The sequence below is a fragment of the Athene noctua genome, chromosome 19 (assembly GCF_965140245.1).
Source record: "Athene noctua chromosome 19, bAthNoc1.hap1.1, whole genome shotgun sequence".
Lineage (NCBI taxonomy): Eukaryota > Metazoa > Chordata > Aves > Strigiformes > Strigidae > Athene > Athene noctua.
Genome location: NC_134055.1, coordinates 821769 through 843451, shown reverse-complemented (window position 1 = coordinate 843451; position 21683 = coordinate 821769). Strand labels below are relative to the sequence as shown.

The window sequence follows — 21683 nt, the reverse complement described above, 5'->3', positions numbered from 1 at the left end:
TGTTGTAGTAGGCAAGTAGTTTCTCATTTTAGCATCCAGTAAAGACATGATCGTGCATTTGGTTGCTGTTTGAACGTCACAATTTAAGGGAATTGTCCCAACAAAGGAGACTTCGCATTGTTCGGTGCTGGTTTGGAAACGGTTTGGAAAAGTGCTGTTCTGGAAAACGTTGCATAGCGTATTAAGCGATGTGCTTAAAAGTGCAAGCTTTTCTAATAGTGGCTACCTGCTGGAGGAGATGAAAATAAAAACTGTCAGCCAGATCAGTTCATGAAAAGCTTTAACCTGTTCTTGTTTCTGCAACAGACTTGAACATAGAGGACTGTGGGGTGGTTTTGGTTTTTTTTGTTTTTTTTTTTTTTTTTCTTCAAGCAGACAGGGCAGCTGAAACAGTGACAGCTCTGTGTGTCAGATGTTGGAGGAGCCTAATTAGCTCTGGGTTTGCTCCCTCTTACGGATACACTGTATGGATTTCCTTATTCTTGAAGTCAAGCTGTGTAGCTTAGTTTCTGACTGTTGCATTCCCAGTCATTTGCAATCTATTGGGATGATGAGTTCTTTCTGTTGGTGGGGTTTTTTTGTTTGTGTGGGTTTTTTTTTTTGTTTAGGATAGAATTTAAAATGAAATGTCTAATTTTGTGCTTGAGAGACAATAAAATCTGTAGGAGCTTGTTTTGTTTCAAAGGCTTTTGTTTGCGGTTAGATGATAGAAGACTGGCTTAATTAGGAGGTGAGAATGAGGACTTCGTGCTATCTTGCAGTTATTAACTGCAAGCGTTTATTTAATGTCTGACAAATTTTGTAATCTAATGTGTGCGTATCAAACTTGACAGTGGTTTGGATTATCATCCCTAAAGCAATGCGTTCTGAATATTGCTCTTTAGGACACACAATGTTTGCTATTTGGTTCTGAAGCAGCAGGTAAATTCTGGAGCCACAATAAAGCTTGGGGGGGTGATGCTTTCCCCACCAGCTGAAAATGGTCTGTACTGCTTAGAAAGTACATAGAAAGGGATGGGGAAAAACAGTCTGTACAGTGAGGTTTTTCTGTCCAGTGTGTTATGAGTTGATCTTCTTTATTTTTAAGGGTATTGGGTGTTAAGACTTTTCGATACAGTGGGACTTGTTTTCCTGCTGTGTTTGTAATGCTTTCAGTTAGCTGAAAAACGGCTTTCAAGATTCATGAATTCAGTTAATTTCTAAGTAACAAAATCATATAAAATAATGCTTCTTTTTCTATGCTGTTAGGCTTTTTAGGGCTGTCTTTCTTTGTCTCTTGCTCAATTAATTATTGAATAAGGTGCCAGACTGGCCTGCAGAGTGCAAATGTAAGGCTGGAGAATACAAAGAGTAATAGGCTGCTGTTAACGGATTTTCTGTTCACTTGTCAGGTGTGGGATTATGAGACGGGAGACTTTGAACGAACCCTTAAGGGGCATACAGACTCTGTGCAAGATATTTCCTTTGACCACACTGGCAAACTGTTGGCCTCCTGTTCTGCTGATATGACCATTAAGCTATGGGATTTCCAGGGCTTTGAGTGCATCAGAACTATGCATGGTAAGGTATAAAGGGAATTGATTTAGCAGTCTGTAAAGTGAAGAGACTTTTTAATTTATTTTTAATCCAGGAAAACCACTGATGTGGAAAGGGGTTATAAACCAGAGTATTGTCCGAAAGAGGGGGGATATTTCGATGCTTTGAGTGCTCCGTAACTAAGGTCTACGGAGGAAAATAGCATCTGAGATCTGCAGTGCATGATGCTGTGGGAAGCATCCCATAATGATACTGAAATGAAATGGCACTTAGAGGGGTTTAACGCTAAAAATTAAAAGCTTACTAGGCAATAAAACTGTGCCTTCAAATCAGTAAAAAAATTGCCTCCTTCACCCCTCTGTTTCCCCCCGATGGAGTGCCGCAGGAGGGAGGCAGGCGGTGCCAGCGCTGTTCTCCGGGCGGCGCAGCCCCGTGCTTTCGTGGTGGTCCCATTTCAGATGAACGTGCCCTCTGCGTTAGGCTCAAAAGCCAGGGGAAAAAATGGGAAACAGCCACAACTATGAGGTTCTAATATTAACGGCAACTATTTATTTTATAGTTTTGATGTAAAAGCATTTTTATACTGCTGCTTGTCTTGCTTTTAATATCTTCTTGTAAGGTGGTGGGTGGGAATGGAGCATGTTTGAGATTTATGAAAACACACACACAATATGTACCAAAGAAAACGGAAAGCTGTTGGCTTTTGTGCACACAGCTTTTTGAACACCACAGAGCACTACAGTAGAGGAACAGGCATTGCAGCTGGCTGATAGGAAGAAAATACAGGAGTGCCACAGGGGAGGTTTTCTGGCCTTTAAAGATTTCTGTATGAACACACGTGCAGTATGTGTGGGTTTGTGAAGTGGGTGTTGTAACATGGGCGTGGGTGAACCAGCTTCATGTGTGTTGCCAGTTACATCCCTCCAACTCAATTTCAAGTAAAAAGAAATAAATAATCTTTGCAGTGAGGAGTTGTATAGTTCCGTACTTGCCCTGAAACTGGTGTTCTCTGCCCCTTCAGATACTTGATCACTGGGTGTGATTGCTTTTTAGTAGGAGCTCACCAGGGGCTCTGAGTTCTTAGTGGAAAAAATGGAAATGAAAATTGTGAAGTTGTACCTTGTAAGTATGTGGCTTGCAAGACTCAGTGTAGCTGCCAATAAAAGAAAAAAGCAACTTATTACTGTCTGGAACTTTTTGGAAAAAAGAACATCAGCTCTCCAGATTAAAAAAAAAGGAAGCCATTTAATTACTGTAATCTGTTGATAATTTTATATATATTCTAAACTAGTGATCTCAGAAGATTAATTCCTAATCCCGATTGCAGAGCTTAAAGTAAGACAGGTGCATGAATTATGTCCGAACTGTTAATAGTCAAGCTTGTACACTGGACTTGTCAAAATACCCTACCCAACAGTTTGTTCTGGATAATACTAAAAGTTCAAACCAGTTCATTCCAAAGTTTGCCACTTTGGGAAGTTGAAGTTCTAAAGTATTGTCATGGTGGAAATGAATAGTCTTTACGGAGTCTGTTATCTCCCTTTATGTCCTGTTGCTTGTGGGATGAGTGAAGTCAAGAGCTGAAACCACATGCACGAGGTCACAAGGAGTTTGTGTGGAGGAAATGACCCGGATGCTTTGTCCTGGATCATCACTGATCATCTTCCTCTCGCATCTCTCGGCAGTAGTAGAAGCTCCTGTCCCATGTACAGTTGGTTCTTCAATCAAACCAGCACAGTGTTTCTTTTTTTAAAACCTGCTATCAGATGTCTGGAAACATTCAGTCTTCTAGCATGAAGCTCTGCAGTGAGGCTTGGCATGCCTCTCGCTGCAGGCCCATTTTCCTTTTAAACGTCTGCACAGTGCATCAGCATACTGTAATCAGACCTAACCCATCATTTTAAAGACAAGTCACTGCAGCAGCTCTGTTCTAAACTACCAGCTTTTGTAGCTGTGTAGAAGTGTTGCTTGCAGTGGTGAGTGTTCGGCTTTGAAACATCTTAAAGAGATTTTTAAAACCATTTAAAAAGATGCTCAGTGTCTGGGCTGTATGGTTTCTAAAACTGTAAATGAATATGTCATAAAACCCCAGTTTACATGTAGAGATTATTCCGTAAAACCATGCACTACTGCTGTAGCTACTTGCCCAAGAGGAAAGAGTGGCAAGTCCTGTGTGCTCTGTAAAAGCTGTCGCAGTACCACTTAATAACGGTTCGATTTTGTTTTTAGGTCATGATCATAATGTTTCTTCAGTAGCCATCATGCCCAATGGAGATCATATAGTTTCTGCCTCAAGGGATAAAACTATCAAAATGTGGGAAGTCCAAACAGGGTAAGTGCAGTCCTGGCTAAACCTCAGCACCTAAACCAAACGAGCCTAAACCACTGTTCATAGGCAACGGGCCACATAAATCTGCAGTGTCGGCAAGCATGATTTGAAGCGAGGTATGATAGTGTGCCCTTTAGAGTAATTCACTTAAGGATTCTGCCTTAGACCATTAAGCACAGGGTTTTAGGTTTTAGTACTGACTAATTAAAACTAACTGGCTGTCTTTCTGGGAGCTGTGAGGGTAGAACGCTGTAACTCAGGACCAGGTGGGAATATAAATGCAGTGGTTAACCACAAGTTTAAAGGGTGCATGAGAGGAGGGAGGGGAAATCTGTTACTCTTTTTGATACAGATCAAGATATCTGCTCTGTTTTTGGGGGGGGCGGGGTGGTGGTGGTGTGTTTTGTGGGGTTTTTTTCCTTGTTTCATTCATCAGTTGTCTCTAATCCATCCATTTGCTAAAAGCTGCAGGTGAAGGCTGAATGACCTGTAAATCTCTACTTGTTCTTAAAATACCTATTTAATGCAAGCTGTCATGTCAACTTATTTTCTTCCCCAAGCTTCCTGCTTTCTACCTTAACAAGGATTTGCCAGTTCTTAGCTGTCATTTCTTTCTCATGTCTGCTTCCTTTTCATGAACTGTCTTATGCCCTTGTACATCATCATCCAGGGTGGGCACGTGCATGCTAAAATATTTTATCTTGACTTCTAAGAGTAGGTCTCAAGCATCCTTAAATTTCAGAGGCATGTGTAATGGTTTTACTGTGAGGTTGAGTCACGCTGTATTTCTCTTTTTTTTGAATAGTTACTGTGTGAAGACTTTCACGGGTCACAGAGAATGGGTGCGCATGGTGCGGCCTAACCAGGATGGCACCTTAATTGCCAGTTGTTCTAATGACCAGACAGTGCGTGTTTGGGTGGTAGCGACAAAGGAATGCAAAGCTGAGCTCCGGGAACACGAGCACGTGGTAGAATGCATTTCCTGGGCTCCTGAGAGCTCGTACTCCACCATATCAGAAGCTACGGGATCAGAGGTGAGGTTTCCAATGCTGTTAAATAAACACATACCGTTGGGTTATTTTTTGACTATGCTCTGTGTAGAACTTTCTGGGCAGTATTTAGAACAGCTAAGCTTCCTTCTCAAAGTGCTTGGCAGATAGAGGGGGTGTGTGGGGGTGTGTGCAGGGCATACCTGGTGCACTGCTGATCCCCCGTCCTGGCTTCCCAGGATCCACACTCGTGTGTGCTAACAGCAGGAGCCACCCTCTGCAGGGACCTGTGGAGAGGTGCTCTGTTTGAGGAGCCTGGGAGCAGGGCCGCTTCCACATATGTCAGCAGGGAGAGGTGGCGTAACGTGACGGTTCTACGGACGCCCAGCTGCTGAAAGCTGGGGGGGGCGTAGGGACTCAGGAGTGAAGGTGCCTCGGGTGTGTCGCCCTGGTTCAGCTTTGCCCGCCGTGTCCTAGTGCACAGAGAAGGCAAGTAAATCCCCGTTTCTGTCATCACAGATAGGTCTTCTCTGGTTCGGTCACTAAATCTTCAAGAAAGGCTGACTAAAGGTCAGAAAAAATTTCCTTCAAAGAGTGACACAGTGTAGAAGAAATGAGCTAGAAATTAACTCCAATTTCTAGTTAAACCCCCCCAAGGATTTCTGTCTTGGCCTCTTCCTCAAAAAGGACGCAAATCCCCAAGGGGAAGAGTAGATACACTGAAGACAGGGACTTATCGGGTGATGGATTTTACAAATTATGTCTTGCATCCTTAACAGATCCTTATAATCTTGCCATTAAAAGTCAGTTCCACTGGCTGGCTGCCCCTGGCGCCGTGCTGCGCGGCGCCTCCCGTGCCCTCTGCTGGTGCGAGCCGCCCTGTGCCGCCCTTCCCGCGGGGCTTGGTGCTTCTGGGCAGGTGCTGGGAGCGGGTCTGTCCTCCCCGCTGGGCGTGACACAGACAGAAACGAGTTCAGAGTAGGAGCTCTTCACAAATTCTGAAACTCGCTGCATTACTTTTCATGAAGAATGCGGACAGAGGTATGGCTGGCCTTCACACCCTGTCCTGAGGCTCTGCCTGAACCGTGCCGGCGGTCGGAAGAGGGTGTCTCGCAGGAGCCAACGGTGGATTCACAGCAGTATTTGGCCTGGTGCATCAGCAGGACATAGAGCCATTTCTCTTTACAGATTGCGTGATTCTTTTTATTTTGTGGCTTATTTCTCCTGAAGTTAGTAACAAAATGCTCTGAATCTCAGCTTTGGCACTTGCAGTTTATTAGCTGTAAGCTGGCATATGATCTTATTTTTTACTAAGAAGGAGCTCTCAGAAGGGATCTGCTTCCTCCTTCCTCTTCCCCGCCCCCCCCCGCCCCCCATATATGCCATAACTTAAACCATACTTTTCTGTAGACTAAGAAGAGTGGCAAGCCTGGGCCTTTTCTGCTGTCTGGATCCAGAGACAAGACCATTAAGATGTGGGACATTAGCACTGGCATGTGCCTTATGACACTCGTAAGTTCACTGGTGTTTTTCTGGCGGTCGTAGCTGAGATGTAAAACCAGTTTTAAGGGGATGAATTATCTTACATGCTTACATTTTCAAGAGAAGCCCGAGTTACTGAAATAAGATAAACACTGGAAATAGTTTTAACGGCTTCTATAGTTCAGAATTTCTTGTTGGTAAGAAATGCTAAGAATCAAAAAAATGCAAGAGTGCTGTGGTGTAGCACCTGTGAGGAGTAGCTCAGTTACAGAAATGCTGATAATCAGCTGAATTTGGGGGGGAAATGCTGTGCTCTGCCCCGTGTGGGCCTTCCCGCGGGATTCGGGCCGGGCTGGGCGCCCCTGCTGGGCGTGGGGAGCAGAATCAGCGCAGGTCACATGAGCGCTTCTGTTTGTTTGCCTTCAAGGACAGGAACTCACATTGTTGGTAGCGCTGATAAAGATGTAATAATAGAAGGCGCGGCTGGGCTGTCGGGAGCCCGGTGCAGCCCTCGCGGGAGCCGCGCAGGGTGTCGCTCTGGGCGCCCTAGTGTCACTCGTAGGCTGCTCGCCCGCAGCCCGCACCTGCTCACTGATTTCTCCTTATGCACAAGGTGGGCCATGATAACTGGGTACGTGGCGTTCTGTTCCACTCTGGGGGAAAATTTATTTTGAGCTGTGCTGATGACAAGACTCTACGTGTCTGGGACTTCAAGAACAAGCGATGCATGAAAACCCTCAATGCGCACGAACACTTTGTTACCTCTTTGGGTATGTATTGTGCTTGCTGCAGAGCCACAGCCACATCATGCTACATCTTCCCCAGCTGAGGCTGAGCACTGAGATAGACCCTCACGCTGGGATTGCAGTGAAGCTTTGTCCCATGTGTAATTTAATCAGATAAGGACAGATAGGAATTTCGAGTGTGCTGGATTTTTCCACTTCTCTTGCTACTGTTGCACACTGGATAAAGATGTTCACTGCTGGGGTGCTCTGGAGTGTGTAGACATCTGGGCATGCTGTATTGCCAATGCCTGCCCAGGGGGAAAAAAAAAAAAGAGGTTGGGAGGTGGCATAAAGCAAAACAAAAAAAAAAAATGTACTTTGAATTCCTGGGCATTCCTGGTTGGTATTAACCAGATCTTGGTAGACATTAGTTCCCCCTGCCCTGGCAAAACCCAACCCAACCCCTCCCTGTTCAGCAAAGCTAGCTTTACTCCCGAGTCCGTGCTGTTGTTCTTTTTTTCTCTGTGTTCCTCTGGCAGTTGACAGCTTCTTCAGGGAAGCTGTGTGAGTCGGGCTACAGGGAACCGGGGAATGGCTCCTGAGGTTTCCTGATCAAACTTGCAGGGATAATCGAAATGCAGGGTTTCTGCCTTCACTCATAAGTTGCTGGAGACCAGAGAGGGGCAAAGAGAAATTACCAGTTGATCAGTCATGGGTTGACTGACCTTGGAATTGGCTGCTTGAGTTCACAGCCCGTTTGCTGAACCTTTCCACACGGTGAGGCGTTCTGCTTCCTCCTGGTTAAACTCACCAGCACTGTCTGACCCACTCCCAAACTGATTTGTGTGTATGAAGTGTTTTGGCATCTCCTGAGGAACAGTACACTTCACATTTGTTTTAAGTAGTAGCTCACAGCCTGTACTGTCTACAGCAAAAAGAAAAAAAAAGAAGTTTTTGACTTCTGGCTCTTGAATACCTCTTACATGCAGTTCTGTCTGCTGGTAGTACTCAGCAGTTTTATCCATTTGAGGTGTTTTGAACTCCTCTCCATTATAACTTTGTCTTGATTTCTTTTCCATGAAAGCTCCTTTAGAACTGAACCAAAAGTAGATTTTCATGCTTTACAAAATTCTTGCATGAGAGAATTTGCCTTCAGAACTACAGACATGATGAACTTTGAAATTTAGACTTTGAGCTGGTTGAATTTTTTGGAAAAAGTAATGACATTCAGTGAGAGTGGAAAATACTGAACTTTTGGAGTCGTTCTTAACATAAGCTTTTCTTTCCTCGCAGATTTCCACAAGACGGCACCGTATGTGGTTACTGGAAGTGTAGATCAAACAGTAAAAGTGTGGGAGTGCCGTTGATTGAATTCACATTTGACCCCTTTTTCCTCTGGATGCACTCAGATACCATGGTTACCCATTGAGCTCTGTTTAAATAAATATTGTCCTTTCATGTAAATTATTCTGGATGTAGATTGAGCTTATTAAATGTTACACACAAAGTATTCATGCATGGTGAATCCAAATTGTATACTGTAAATTTACATACGTTGTCTAGAAGTACCATAGGTTTAAGAACATGGGCTGGCATTGGTCACATCAGACCTAAGAAGGCAGAAGTTGGATAATTGAAATAGGGCACTTAACTGAATAGTTGACAGTGTCGTTCTATGTCGGATAATTATACCTGTTTTTCTTTCTGCTGTCTGTTGGTGCCTGAATTGGTGACCTCATTTGGGAAAAGTTTTGTAGGGCTCTTTCAGAAATGTGTATCTATGTAACATCACTTAAGTGTGCTTAATAAATCTTCTCTAAGAATACTAGATAATAAGGCTGCAATTCAGAATCTTCTGAACCTTATATGTAATTAATGGAAATTAATTAAACTCTGGAATATTTGTCATGAAACATTTGCCAAATCAACAGAATACACTTGTTTTGGCCTCCTATCACGCAAGGGTTGGTATATTTATATAACTAACTGTAAACCTGAAATAAGACAACAAATCTTAGTAGCAGCTGATGTGATAAATGTATTTATTTTTTATTTGGTCATTCAATGGTTAAGCTGTGCTGTTAAACTAAGTTTAAATGGGTTTTTTTGTTTAGGTTTTTTTTTTTTTTTTAATGCTAGACGAACTTCCAGGAGGAGTTGTCCATCCCACTAGAATTTAGTGATCTGATTTCCCATAGAGCTGAATCTCCCAAATGACTGCCATGGTACAACTTGCTGTTTGCTTTCAGTGTTTTGTTAGAGATGTGCAATTCCTATTACACAGCAGGATCAAGTACCTTTACTTCCCTCTTACTCACTTGCAGGAGGTTGGGGCATACGAAGGTTTCTCAGTTTCTTTAGTGCCTCCTTGGAAACCCTTTTGAAAATGAGGTTGTGCTTACCTTGACAAGACAATGTGGCTTGTATGAAAATGTGCTGTGGTTTGCGTATTGAGAAATATCTTGGGATACAGTATTTCAGCGCTTTAAAGAAAGCGCTCAATACCTTGAGACTCAGATTATAATGGCAGAAAAACGAAGCACCATCAACAAAACAAAGTCCATTCCTGGGAATGATGCTATCAAGTAAACATTTAAAATCCAAACCAAATCCTGTCAGCAAAACTAGCCCAGCTTGGTTACGAGTATTTATGTTGTTTGGTGTATACAATTTTTAATTTGCGTATCCCTGAAGTTACATATTTTGATCTGAAGCGAATGGAAATATTATAAATTAATATTTTAATCAGCATTTTTGTGACAAAATTCCGTTGTAGATAACTAAGAACTACAATACTTATCAAACTAACCAGGTCTTTTTAAAAATCCACGTTAAAATTTACAATATAATGAAGTACCAGTCTGATGTTTTAACAGGTGAATTTGTGCTCTGTTTTATCCGTTTTGTTTAATAATGTGGCTTTTAAAACTGTCCCTTTTAAAAAGACGAATCCTTGACCAACGCAGGGTCGCTGGCGGGTGTCCGCAGTCAGGCGGTGAGGGGCGTGGGGTTAATTCCTCCCGTGGCCCCCAGGAGGACCCCGCTGCTGGGGGGAGCTGGAGTTGGGCACCGGGGCCTGGCCTCTGGGCAGGGGGGAAGAGAGTTCTGATGTGGGGTTGTGGAGCCAGTTTAAGATTCAGGCTAATCTCTTCAATCCAGTGGTTTATGTAACTTTCAGTGTGTGTTCCTTCTGCAGTTAAGCATGCACAAATAAAGTATTTTTTTTGTTTGTTAGCTGCTTGGACTGGAAAAATTTGCTGCTTTTTTGTCCTATTTGAGAGTTCCAGATACACAGGTAGTAAGTACATCTTAAAACTCCTCGGTGCATCTGCAACTGTAAAGTAGCACATCCGTCTAGTTCCTGATAGGACCTGTAAACTTTATTTAAGTATAAAAGTCAACCACGCTCATGTACATAATTCATAAACATGAATGAGAAATTAAAGGTACCTATTAAGTGGAAGTTGTCTGCTGCATTCTTTCCCTTTAGCTACCACTCTTTACAAGGACAGACAACTGAAGTCGTAAGCAGCGTTTAATTGCTTGTGAGAAACGCTCCGCGAAGTCCTTCTGCGCTGCGGTTTGCAACCTTCTCCTTCAGTAAGCAGTGAGTGAATAATCTCAGGGATGGTCCTGGCCGGATCAAAAGGTAAAGCCCTGTGTAGACAAAAAAAAAAAAAAAAAAAAAAGTGAAAGCCGCAACACAGGAGTTGGGTCTGTGAGGGTTTCCTGCAGTGTCGCTCCCTGGTATCGCACTGTGTTGGACTTTTTCCACTATTTGCAATGTTTTCTGTCAGCTAATCCTGTGCCTTTCCTGTGATGATAAGTACAATAATGAGGTTACTGGTTTGGATTACAAAATGAAATTATTAGGGGGTTTAAGAGGTTCACTGCTGCTTTGCCACTTTCCTTCCTAAAATTGGCATCGCTTAAAAATAACCATTTATAGACCGTGTTACCAAATAGACAATACAGACTTTTTGGCTTAAAACCAGACAGACATTCCAGTGCCACACTAAAGTAACGTGCCCAGGAAGTCTTAGATGCATTCGAAAAAGTGCAACACTTATTGTGGTTTAGACATAATCTGGAAGTTGATGTTTTATAGCATCTTGCACTTTAGAAGATTAAAAAAAAAATTAAAACCGTCCTGCTTTTGTGTATGGTGTGACCAATGATGTGCCCGGGGCACTAATTAAAAAGAAAAAAAAAAAAAATCTAGTTGCTAGCAAGTTGTCCAAGGGCTGTGGAGCACTGTAGTATTTTGGAAGCTTTGGCTATAGACTCACCAAGCCCAGTCTACTTATACTGTCAGTACCCTGCTTCTCCTGTTTGCCTCCTCCTGTTTTTATGTGAACTGCCTGATAATATCACTCTTAAATAGCTTTTGACTCGCGTGAAAGCTATTTAAAAGAAAAAGATTATACTTTGTTTTGTAGACAGTGGTGGCTTGATAATCCTTTTAATGATTTGAATATTAAAAAAAGAAATTACTGAGTTGAGTGAAGGAAAAAAAACACACTTAGAATGAGTTATTTGCTGTCCAGCTGTACATAAAGTCCAGTGTATTTAAAAAAAGTCAATACCGAGAATCTTCCAGCGAGAATCCGTGCATAAAGGGTGGGATAAACGTGTTCGGAGCGGGGAAGGTTGAGTTGGATTTACAAGTCACAACTGGATTTAACTGGCCTTTTTATCTTTCCACTGTGTCATGTAAGTAGCTGCTTTCTTGTCCTGCCTATCCCTCAGGCTTCCCCGAGTTCATTCTGAAGATAAGTTAGCAAAATCTTCAAGTTTTAGAAGTTGATCCTGACATTGACATGAAGGCAAACGTTGAATTTTTTCATAAGAGCGATGTTAGAGGTTGCAATTGGAGAAAACAGTTCCCAGGCTGTAGGAGTTAACTGAAGCTATTGACACAATTTAAAAAGGAAAAAAAAAAAATCAGTAAAGGAATGTATATAATACTGCTCTGTGTTTTACAGTAAGATTTGTTGCTCTCAGACTGTGTAAAACAAAATTTATTCATGTTTTCTGCATATTAAAAAAATCTTATTGTACCAATTGGTAAACTATTAAATGCATATAAAACTAGATGTGTTTTTGTTTCCTTGGATGCAAGAATTAAAACTTATTTTGAAAAAAGCTATTGGTGTTTCACCCTTCAGCTTCTGCTCCACCCCTGCTGCTGCCTTACTTCAGGTTGTGCTGGCCCGAGGAAGTGCGAAGCCGTTTTACGGTGGCTGGTTCCGGCTGGACTGGTCGGAGGTTGGACTGGTTAAGAGTGCAGGGAGGTCTTAGGAAAGGCTTTAGTTAATCTGGTTCTGGCCAGAGCGGGTGTAGCCACCCCAGGGCTGGGGGAGCCCCCACGCTCCCCACCCCGGGCCCAGCGCTGCCTTTCCCCCGGTTTGTTTTGGTTTTGGTGTTTCGGGGTTGGTTTTTTCCCCCTCACCTTGAGCCCTGCTTCCGCCCAGCCCCGGTAGGAGCCAGCGCTCGGTGTTTGCTCAGCGGTGGTGCCGACACTGGCCGGAACCCCCTGCCCTGTCCCGAGCAGGGCCGGGGAGCTGAGCCCCTGCAGCCTGGGGGTGAGGTCTGCTTTTGTAGCTGTGTCTCTGTTGCTCTGTACTTTGGTGATTTTTTTTTTTTTTTTTTAATTTTGTTTCCCCCTTGTGATCCAGCCGCACTTGCCCAGTGCTGCTCACAAATGGGTCAGCGAACTGGAAATGTGCGTTTTGTGGCTGGTGGGGGGTCAGGGCTGTGACCCTGGCGGGAGCCCCCGTGGCTCCGGGAAGCCTCTTGCACCGTTACGGGGTACAGGGACAGGCCGGGGATGGCTCTGGGGGAGGTTGGCTTTTATGAAACCCAGCTGAAAATGGGAAAAGCAGCGGGGAAGGAGCCACCTGCACCTTTGCAAACGCAGCGCGGCGTTCCCCTGGGAGCTGCTGAGAGCGACGGGGGTAGTCGAAGGATTTCATTTTCCCCCTCATCCTCGCGCCTGGGCAGCGCCCGCCCTCGGGACAGCGGCTCTGCAGGGGGAGGGAGGGGGCTGCTCCCCACCGGCTCTTCCCGCTCTCCTGGAGCACTGAGGGGTGTTGAAGCATTTTCCAGCAGACGGGGTTGAATATTTACAGGTACGGGGCTCTTGGCCAGTGCTGGAGGGAGAGTGGGGTCAGCAGCGCAGCGCAGGGTTCAACTGCTGCGGGTGTTCCACGCGCGGCCCAGCCGCTGCCGGCGCGTGCGGGAGAGCCCCGTCTGCAAGGGGAGCAGGGGGGGTCAAACCGGTGTGATTGCTGCGGGTCGCCTTCGGGGTTGCTGACGGTTTTAATCTTTCTCTGAAATAATTTTGTTTTGCTGCAGCTGCTTCTCCCGGGCGGGACCAGCCAAGGGCCGGTGCTTCGCCGGGGAGTTAAATCCCATCCAAGAGGAGCTGAGGAGGTGGGACACGTGTAACCGCAGGGGTGAGTTGTCCCGGCCTGGGCTGAACGCCCACCCTGCTCCCGCCCGGCTCAGCCCTCGGCCCGTTTGGGTCAGTTTGCCTACACTCAGTTTTATTTACGAACATGTGAACGGAGCACCCCGACCCGGAATGGTTGTTGTCAAACGCAGCTATTTAACAACTCCTAAGGGCGCTCGAGCTGCGTTTGCACCTTTCAGCGTCATTTCATGACTCCAAAAACCCAGCGGGCCCCTGTGCCCGGGACGAAGCAGCTCCTGGCCCTTGCGCTGCTGCGGGCGAGCGGGGCAGCTCCGGCCGCTCGGGGTTGTGGCTCTGGTACCGATTTGTCCCTGGATCTTTTGGAAGTGATTCCCTTGCCAGGGATGTGTTGGTGGAGGAGGAGGAGGGTGGGCAGGGCAGAGGCAGCGTTAACTGTGAACTCCCCAGCGGGCTGAGGGGTCCCAGTGCCTGTGGCCCCTCGCCACTGGCCCCAGAGCTCTGGGCTCCGCTGCTGCCCAGCTCAGGAAAACCACCCAGCACCCAGGGAAGGGGAAACCGGGCACAGAGAGCAAATACCTGCAGGGAGAGGCGAGCTCTGCGCCTGGGCTCAGGCCTGTCACAGCCTCCAGCCCCCCCCGGCTGGCTCCCGGGTTCCGGGTGTCCAACACCACACGCCCAACTGTAAAGAAGCCAATAAATAAAGTACCTACAACAGTTTAAAAAGCTTTTAATGGACCGAAAGACACTAGTAAAAGAAAAATCTTGTAGGAAATATGCACTGTAGTCATTTATTGATTGCTTTCCAGGAAATTCAGAATTTTTCTAATAGGAGCAAGTTTTTTTCGCAGTCAGACTCCCGCTTTGTTGCCTCCTGCAGCACGGAGGCTGCTCCCCTCCTGCCCTCCCCCCCGCCGGGAGCTACAGGGGACAGAGGGGACAGAGCCCAGGGACAGCGCTTCTTCTCCACAAGGTCGGTAAAAGCAGCAAACGCAAACGCACGGGGGGTGCTGCCCCCCGGCCAAGGCGCGAGACGCGACTCCTCTGCGGCCGAGCACAGGTTCTGCTGCAGCTCTCGGGACAGGACACTCCGCTCCGGCGGTGACCCCCGGCCGCGGCGCGGGCCCTGCCTGAAGGGGAGGGGACTCGGGGGCAACTTCAGTGGCACCGGCCAGGCCGGGGCCGTCCATTGCCAGCAACAGACACGCCCCTGGCACCCCTCAGAAAGCCAGAGTGCGAAAACAGGAGGTCAGCGCTGGGGCAGTTTCGGGGTTTTATTGAAGCTCCTTCCCCTCCGCTGGGCCGTGGCAGGTTGGGGGAAACGAAGGACGATTCCAACCTGCTTGGACGCGCCCGGCCCGCTAAAGCCCATCAGCTCCATGGTACAGTCACTCCTGCAGATGAGACCAAGGCCCCAGCTCTGACTTCTCCTGCCCCCTTTCCCCGGGCCCCAGTTTCCTGCTAAATCACTGTAGTTGAGACCTCGTTTGATGCCCTCGCCCCCTCTCCTAGGCACTGGGGTTTCCACCACAATGGAAGTTTGTGCGCTTTGAACATCAAGCCCTCACTCTTTGGATACAGTATCCCAAGTTACTCAGCTGCAAGCGGAGCAGAGGTGGAACTGTGAGTATCATATATATATATATATCTCTCTCTATATCTCTATCTATATCTTTACCTTGAAAATTAGACTGTGAATGTTACAAAACCCCACTGAATTGCCAAACTGCCAACCAAAAGTAGAAAAAAAAAAAAAATGGTTAAAGGAATCCAATGGCTATATCCTGATGTAGAAAATGCTGCTGTACATTCCCCCATTCCACACACACGTTACAGGCTTCAGGCATCTGAGCGATACAAATATGGCTGCTTCGTTTTCCTTAGCACAACTCAGGGAGTGACCGGGGTGGGGGGGGGGGGTGGTGGAAAATAAATCTTTTGGCTTGGAATCCACGTTTTACAAGAACGCTGAGCAGTGGCTGGGCTGGTTTTGTACTGTTTGAGCAAAGCCGTGTCCTTAGTCAACATAAAAATGACCTGAGAAATGTTACACGCCTCCAGACAGTCCATTTGGAATTCGTATGTACAAAGTAGAAATAACTGATGCTACGCGCACACACACGACACCGACACACACACGGGCAGGGCAGCCTCGGGCTGCGCTCACCTAGGCTGGGCCTTGCGATGCTGCTGCCTCCTGGCCCCTTCCCCTCCGCGGGGCAGACCCACGCTCAGTCAGACAGATTACATTTCTCAGATTAGTTCTTTGCATTGTGTATTAATTGTACCAGTGCAATAACATTGTCAAAAAAGGAGGAGCTGCTCCAGGGGCATCCGAGACCCTGGGTCAGATTCAGAAAAGGGTGGTTTAAACTTTTTTTTTTTTTTTTAAGCGAGGTACACATTAAGCAGAGCTCTGTGTTAAGGGGAGCGCAGCAGAAGGCATGCTTGGCTCAGCCTCTTTCTCCTCCACAGCTTTGTCCTCTGGTTCCAGCTGTTCGCCACTTTTTATGCTTTCCTGGAGCTGCTGGCGTCGCTGCACCTCTGCTTTAAGGTTCTCCAAGTCTTTTTGGCTGAAGGGGAAAGCAGGAAGGGTAGCAAACGTTAGAGGGGCTTTAGGCACGGTGTGAAGCACCCGGACAAGGTCCTGATCAACCGCAGAGGAAACGCTGCCAGGCCCTGGTGCCTCGGCCATCCCCCTGCCAGGCTGGGCCCTTCCTTTGCCTTTTGCCTTTGACCCAAGCGGCTCCAGGCCATCACCCCTCGGTGGCCACTGCCTGGGGCCAGGCAGCCTCCGGGGAATTTCTACCCTCAGGGATTATTTACAGCTTTAGAAGAATCTCTTTCCACCACCACCCCAATCAAATTCTCAACTAAAATGTTTAACAGACAATTTATAATAAATGAAAAAAATTTAAGAGTACTGCTGCTTAGAGTGGTCTTAAAGCTGATGGTGGTGATAATCAGGGCGAGTGTTAATGGTCTTGGCTCTTGTTCTTTATAAAAAAATCCCAGGGAGATGGGGGAGGAAAACCCCCAGGAGGTGCTGAAAGCCACAACCCCCCTACGGAGCCTCGTCCACGGGAGAGCAGGAGCTGCCCCTCGCGGCCCAGCCCCGCTCACTGCCGGGCAGAGACCAGCGAGTGCTTCACCCCCCGCTCCACAGGAGCCGACCGGAGCCTCGATCCCTCCTCCATCCCTTGGCTGCCGGGGCGAGGGGCCGAGAACAGGCCCCGGGGCAGCTCCCCAGGAAACGCGCCCGAGCTCCTCTGGCTTCGCAGAGCTCGGGGGGGTTTGGGAGCGGATCCCTGCTGCAAGCTCAAGGTCACAGTTCAGAAAGAGCCTCGTTCCTCCAAGGGGGAGGGTTTTAGCACCATTAAGGTTTGCCCAAGGACACCATCAACATCCCTCTGGAAGCGTTCAGGGGACCCAGCGCCTTCAAAAGGCAATTTTTGTGCAGAAGTGACAATTTCCACCATTATTTGCTTAGTGTTGCCTGAAGAGCAGAGGTCCCCAACATCCCTGGAAGCTCCAGAGTCTGGTGCAGTGACAAGGCAAAGGGAAGTGCCGGGTCTGAGCCATCTCGGGAACACAGATAATACAAAAAGACCGACCCCTCGATTCCTAACGGTACAGCCCGCAGGGATCGCTCTACCTTAGTGGAATGAAGAGAATTCCATTGATAATGTTGAGCTGCTCCAGGACACTGGCCATACTGGGAGCCGTGAACTACAGTGCAAGAGAAAAAAAAAGCTTTAAAAGTCAAAACCCAGACATCACTTACCAACAGGGGAAGGGGAGGGAATTGGAGGGTAAAGGTAAAACTCAGAGGCTGAGATAAAAACAATTTAACAATTGAAATAAAGTTAAAATAATGATGATGATAAAAAAATACAGGTCATGCACAATGCCATTGCTCAGCACCCCCTGACTGATGCCCAGCCCCTTCCCCACCAGCGAGCCCAGAGAAGAGGAGATCCAGAGACTGCAATCCCGGGAAGCGAGGTGCCGCCTCCCAGCCAACCCTCCTCGGCACCCCGGCGGGACCAGGGGCAGCTGGAACGGCCCCGGGGCAGCGTGGGGCTGCTGCTCTGGCCGTGCCCCCCCCAGCTTCTTGGGCACCCACACGAGGAGTTGGAAAGTCCTTGATCTCCGAGCAACAACTGAAAACATCAGTGCACTGTCAACATTCTTCTCATACCAAATCCCACACTGAATCCAAAACACAGCACTACTCCGGCTGCTAAGAAAATTAGCTGTATCCCGGCTGAAACCAGGACGTGTGCTAGTGTAAGGTGGCATAATTCATATTTTCTCCCTCTCTACCCATAAATTGAAGAGCAGCATCTAGAGGTGCCCAGCCAGTCCCTGTGGGCAACCTCCCCTCTGAACTCTGTGGGACTTCAGCTAAATACAGATGTCAGGTCAAAGTGTGTTAGTTTGAGGTTTCCTTTTTTCCCCCCTCCAAGTGTTACAAACACGGGTAACAGCCTTTCTTGCTGTTTTAGGGGTCTGAGCCTCTCAGGTGGACGCTGGTTCCTGGACTTGACCATGTACTCGACTCCAGGTCCTTACGCTCAGATCACTCTGCTGTAAACTCCTCAGCTCCCCTTCTCCGCAGTGAGGAAAACCCAACAGCTCCCAGAGACCGGGGCCCTGCCCTGCCCCTTCTGCCCGGCGCTCCCCTCGCTGGGGCGGGGGGGTTCGGCCCAATCTGCTCCCACCCCGCTCCCCCACGGCCTCCCCGCGCCACAGAATCCTTGGCAGGAGAACCGCGGGGATTTTTTGGGTGATATTTTTTTGGTTGGTTTTGGTGGTTTTTTGTGGGGTTTTTTTTAGGATGAGAAAACTGAAGTGCTTTGAGATTGAGCAACCTGCCCGCAGCTGTGAGTCAGCCCAGGGGCAGGTCTGAGCACAGGCGCCCCCGGCTCCCGCACCCCCCCCGCCCAGTGCCTCTGCCGGGAAGCGGAGGGGACACGCTCGGTCCGCACCGGTGGCACCACGTCAGCCATTGCCACCTCCCGAGCTGGCGGTGCGCGCGCGCACACACACACACACGTGTCCCTTCGCCCCCCACTTACCTTCAGCGGCACGATGTTGGCGTTGGAGCCGTTCTTGTAAATCTCATTCATTGTGCGTTGAAGAGCGACGGCTTGCTGAGTCAGGTATTTCAAGTACTCTGAGCTCTCTTTGGTCTTTTCGTGGTGTTCTCCGAGCTAAGCAGAGAAATGAGGAGAAAAAAAAAATAAATCAAAAAAGTGTACAACGTTACCAGCGAGAACAGGACCCAAACCAGGGAGCACTGTTAGTCCCTGTTGGCTCAACGTCCTCACAGAAACTCAGAGCTGGATTTCGCCTGCCTTGGCATTCAGAAAGCAAACGAACTCCTCTAGCAGCCTCCTGAAGGTGACACGTTCCCATCGAGTAGCAGCACGTTCGCGGGGCGAGGGGCATCCCCCGGCCGGGGCCGCGGCGCTGAGTCACCGCCGACGTGCCGAGGCAGAGCCCGGGCCGAGGTGCAGCGAGGGCTGCGAGCGGGGGAAGGTGTTGCCCACGGAACAGCTCAACGGCCGAACGCCTTTGGAGCTGGTGTTTAAGAGGCAGGTGGTGCAAAACACCTGAAGAACAGACCGGTTCGTTCAGGGCCCTGCCAGGACACGGGGCCAAGCCGCCAACAGCAGTTTGTCCGGCGATGCGCGCAGCAAGGAGGAACTCGCAGGGAGGCCGCCCAAAGACTTTTGGCACAAAAGCATCAGTTACTGTAGAGGGCAGCAGTTCTGTCCCTTCCCGGACGCCTGCCCCGAGCCGTCTGTGGCAAAGGCCTCCCCGAGCTCCCAGCCGAGGCCGCTCCGTGGCCGGCGGGCTCGTTCCCCGCGGCGCAGACCCACGGCATGCGCTGCCCACCTGGTTTTTGTAGATGGTGTAGCCTTCCTTCTCGTGCTGCAGAGCCGACCGGAATTCCGCTTTGCTCTCGTACACTCGGGCTACCAAGTGGTGGCTGCGGGAAGGAAAAAGGGTTGAGAGGCGCTTTTGCGGAGCGGAAACGTTTCTGTGCCACAGCACGACTGTAACATCACAGCGCTCAGGTCGGAGGCCCCAGTCAGCGCGAGACAGAACCTGACTGACACAGCCCCCGGGAGCTGCTGCTCCCCAGCCCGCCCGCGGTGAATACACCACGCTGATGTGGGTCGGATTCTGCTGAAATGCTGAGAAGTGACCTCCGCAAGTAAAGACTGAACTGGGGGGTTTTTCCTCCTGCACCCAGGCAAGCTGAAGGCCACAGCAGCGAACTGAAGAGAGGCAGCACATCCATGGGAACACCCCGGGGCTGGTTTGTTAACGGGGGAAGGAGGAAGCAGCCATAAGCCCTTACCTTCAAAAAAAGGTCTTTGTCTTTCTTAGAAAGCAAACGTGGGAATTACTTGATTATTCACATACATAATTAAAAAAAATTTCTTGCGGCACAGAAACAACCAAAGCTGTGGCAGAGCTGGGACCCAAGTCACCTGGGCTCTCTCCAGCTGGGAGAGCTGCCCTGGCCTGGCCTCCGCTCCCTTGGCATTTCTGGAATCAAAGAAAAATTCCTGGTTTTGGCAGCGTTACCCTGCGGGAGGTGATGAATCTCATCAAGCATCCCTGGGCTAAGGGAAGGGAAGATGCCTTCTGCAGAATGCATATCCATCAACTCCTGGAAAACAAACCAGACTCTTGCGGGTGCTTAAGAAGATTTATTTTCACCCTGACAAAGAGCAGATGGGTTGCAATGTGGTACTAGTAATTAGGAGTGGGCCACTGCTTGGCTGACAGCGAGGCAGGTCTGTGTTCAAGGGCAGTGCCGGAGCAGCGAGGAGCGGTGGGTGCTTGAGCAGATCCTGAAGGTGCTGAGTGCTCACAGCTCCCTTGGAAACACAGGGGAGCCGCTCAGTATTTTATTCAAATACAAGGCTTTATGGTAAAGGACAAAAGCAAATTATACCCTTCTCAAAGAGAGCTCCCTGAGGGCTGCAACAATTACATACAAGTGTTTACGTATCGTCCCAGTCTCCTGGTGTAATTACATGAGCCTTGCCCTCCAACCTTCACTCGCCACATATTTATTTTTTTTTTTTTACTGAGTCCACAAGGACCAGGGTCATCCTGACAGATTTTTGGGGCAACCAGCATTACAGCAGACCCCGCAATTCCCTGTAAGACCGGGGGATTTCTGTCTTTGAGACAGCAAACTCAGAAGCTGCGCGGTGACCCCGACCCACGCAGCCCGGCAGTCCCGGGGAGCCCGCGCCGGGACGAGCCCCAGCTCCCCAGCTCCGAGGCTGCAGCCGGACACGGCCCCACCCCGCCTCACCTTAGTGCAACTTTCAAAGACTTGGAGCCGTGATACTTGGAGCTGATGGCCAGCGCGTTCTCCAGGAACCGGAGGGACAGGTCGTACTCCATGACGCCGTGGAGCACCAGGCCGATGTTGTTCTGCGCAGAGAAGTCCCGCGGGCGTTGGGGATGCAAACGCAAAGCGGGCGCCTATCGCTGCCCAGGTACCACCCCCCGCTGCTGGGAGGCCCCACGGGGATCTCTACAGCACGTGTCACGAGACCGTTCCCCGCGGGAGCTCGGTCCTAACGAGCCAGGCAGGAGAGAGGAGCTGCCTCTGGTCTAAGCGAGGGAGCAGGAACAGGCTGAACGAGGGAATTTGCCCAAGGACTGCAGGCTCGAACCCACGGCTCCAGTGCCCCAGCGCAGAGCTCCGGGCTCCCCTTCCCAGCTGAAGGGTCAGACGCCTTTCTTCCCCTTCTAATGGCGCCAACTGGGAGTAACCCAGGCAGGAAAAAGCACCCAAACATTTACTGTAAATAGCCAGCACTGGGGACATTTCAAAGGCCAAGAGGTTTCTTAAGAGTCTTCAAGCTTCTAATCTCCAAAAGATTACTTACATCTAAGAGTGCCATTTCTGGGTGATCCTCCCCAAATACCAACAGCATGAGGTAGCGTGCGCGGTACAGCAAGTTCAGGGCTGTGGAGAGCTGGCTGTTTGCAAAGCAGTACAAAGCCAGGTGCATCTGTAACACAAGCAGCAACCCAGCGTTAACGGCTTTTACTTAGCACTCTAAAGCAAACTCCTCTCTTCTCTCCTCCTCTCTCCTCAGCTGCACACAAGTAAAAACATCTTCCTTTACAGTTAAGAAGCATTTCAG

At 48.5% G+C, this 21683-nt stretch overlaps 2 protein-coding genes across 4 annotated transcripts in view; one reads left to right on the top strand and one right to left on the bottom strand.

Annotated features, from left to right (window-relative positions):
* PAFAH1B1 (platelet activating factor acetylhydrolase 1b regulatory subunit 1) overlaps nt 1-12155 on the top strand; it is a 37409-nt gene extending 25254 nt beyond the window's left edge. For both annotated transcript variants that reach the window (XM_074922592.1, XM_074922593.1), the window contains exons 6-11: nt 1392-1560; nt 3766-3868; nt 4671-4899; nt 6265-6366; nt 6950-7106; nt 8355-12155. In XM_074922592.1, coding sequence (XP_074778693.1) covers nt 1392-1560; nt 3766-3868; nt 4671-4899; nt 6265-6366; nt 6950-7106; nt 8355-8428 — 834 coding nt within the window. In that variant the 3' untranslated portion in view covers nt 8429-12155. The remainder of the gene's footprint in view (nt 1-1391; nt 1561-3765; nt 3869-4670; nt 4900-6264; nt 6367-6949; nt 7107-8354) is intronic.
* A 2052-nt stretch (nt 12156-14207) lies between these two features.
* CLUH (clustered mitochondria homolog) overlaps nt 14208-21683 on the bottom strand; it is a 38282-nt gene continuing 30806 nt past the window's right edge. For both annotated transcript variants that reach the window (XM_074922550.1, XM_074922549.1), the window contains exons 21-26: nt 21423-21548; nt 20840-20961; nt 19399-19492; nt 18576-18710; nt 17150-17223; nt 14208-16067 (exon numbers count right to left, since the gene is read on the bottom strand). In XM_074922550.1, coding sequence (XP_074778651.1) covers nt 15899-16067; nt 17150-17223; nt 18576-18710; nt 19399-19492; nt 20840-20961; nt 21423-21548 — 720 coding nt within the window. In that variant the 3' untranslated portion in view covers nt 14208-15898. The remainder of the gene's footprint in view (nt 16068-17149; nt 17224-18575; nt 18711-19398; nt 19493-20839; nt 20962-21422; nt 21549-21683) is intronic.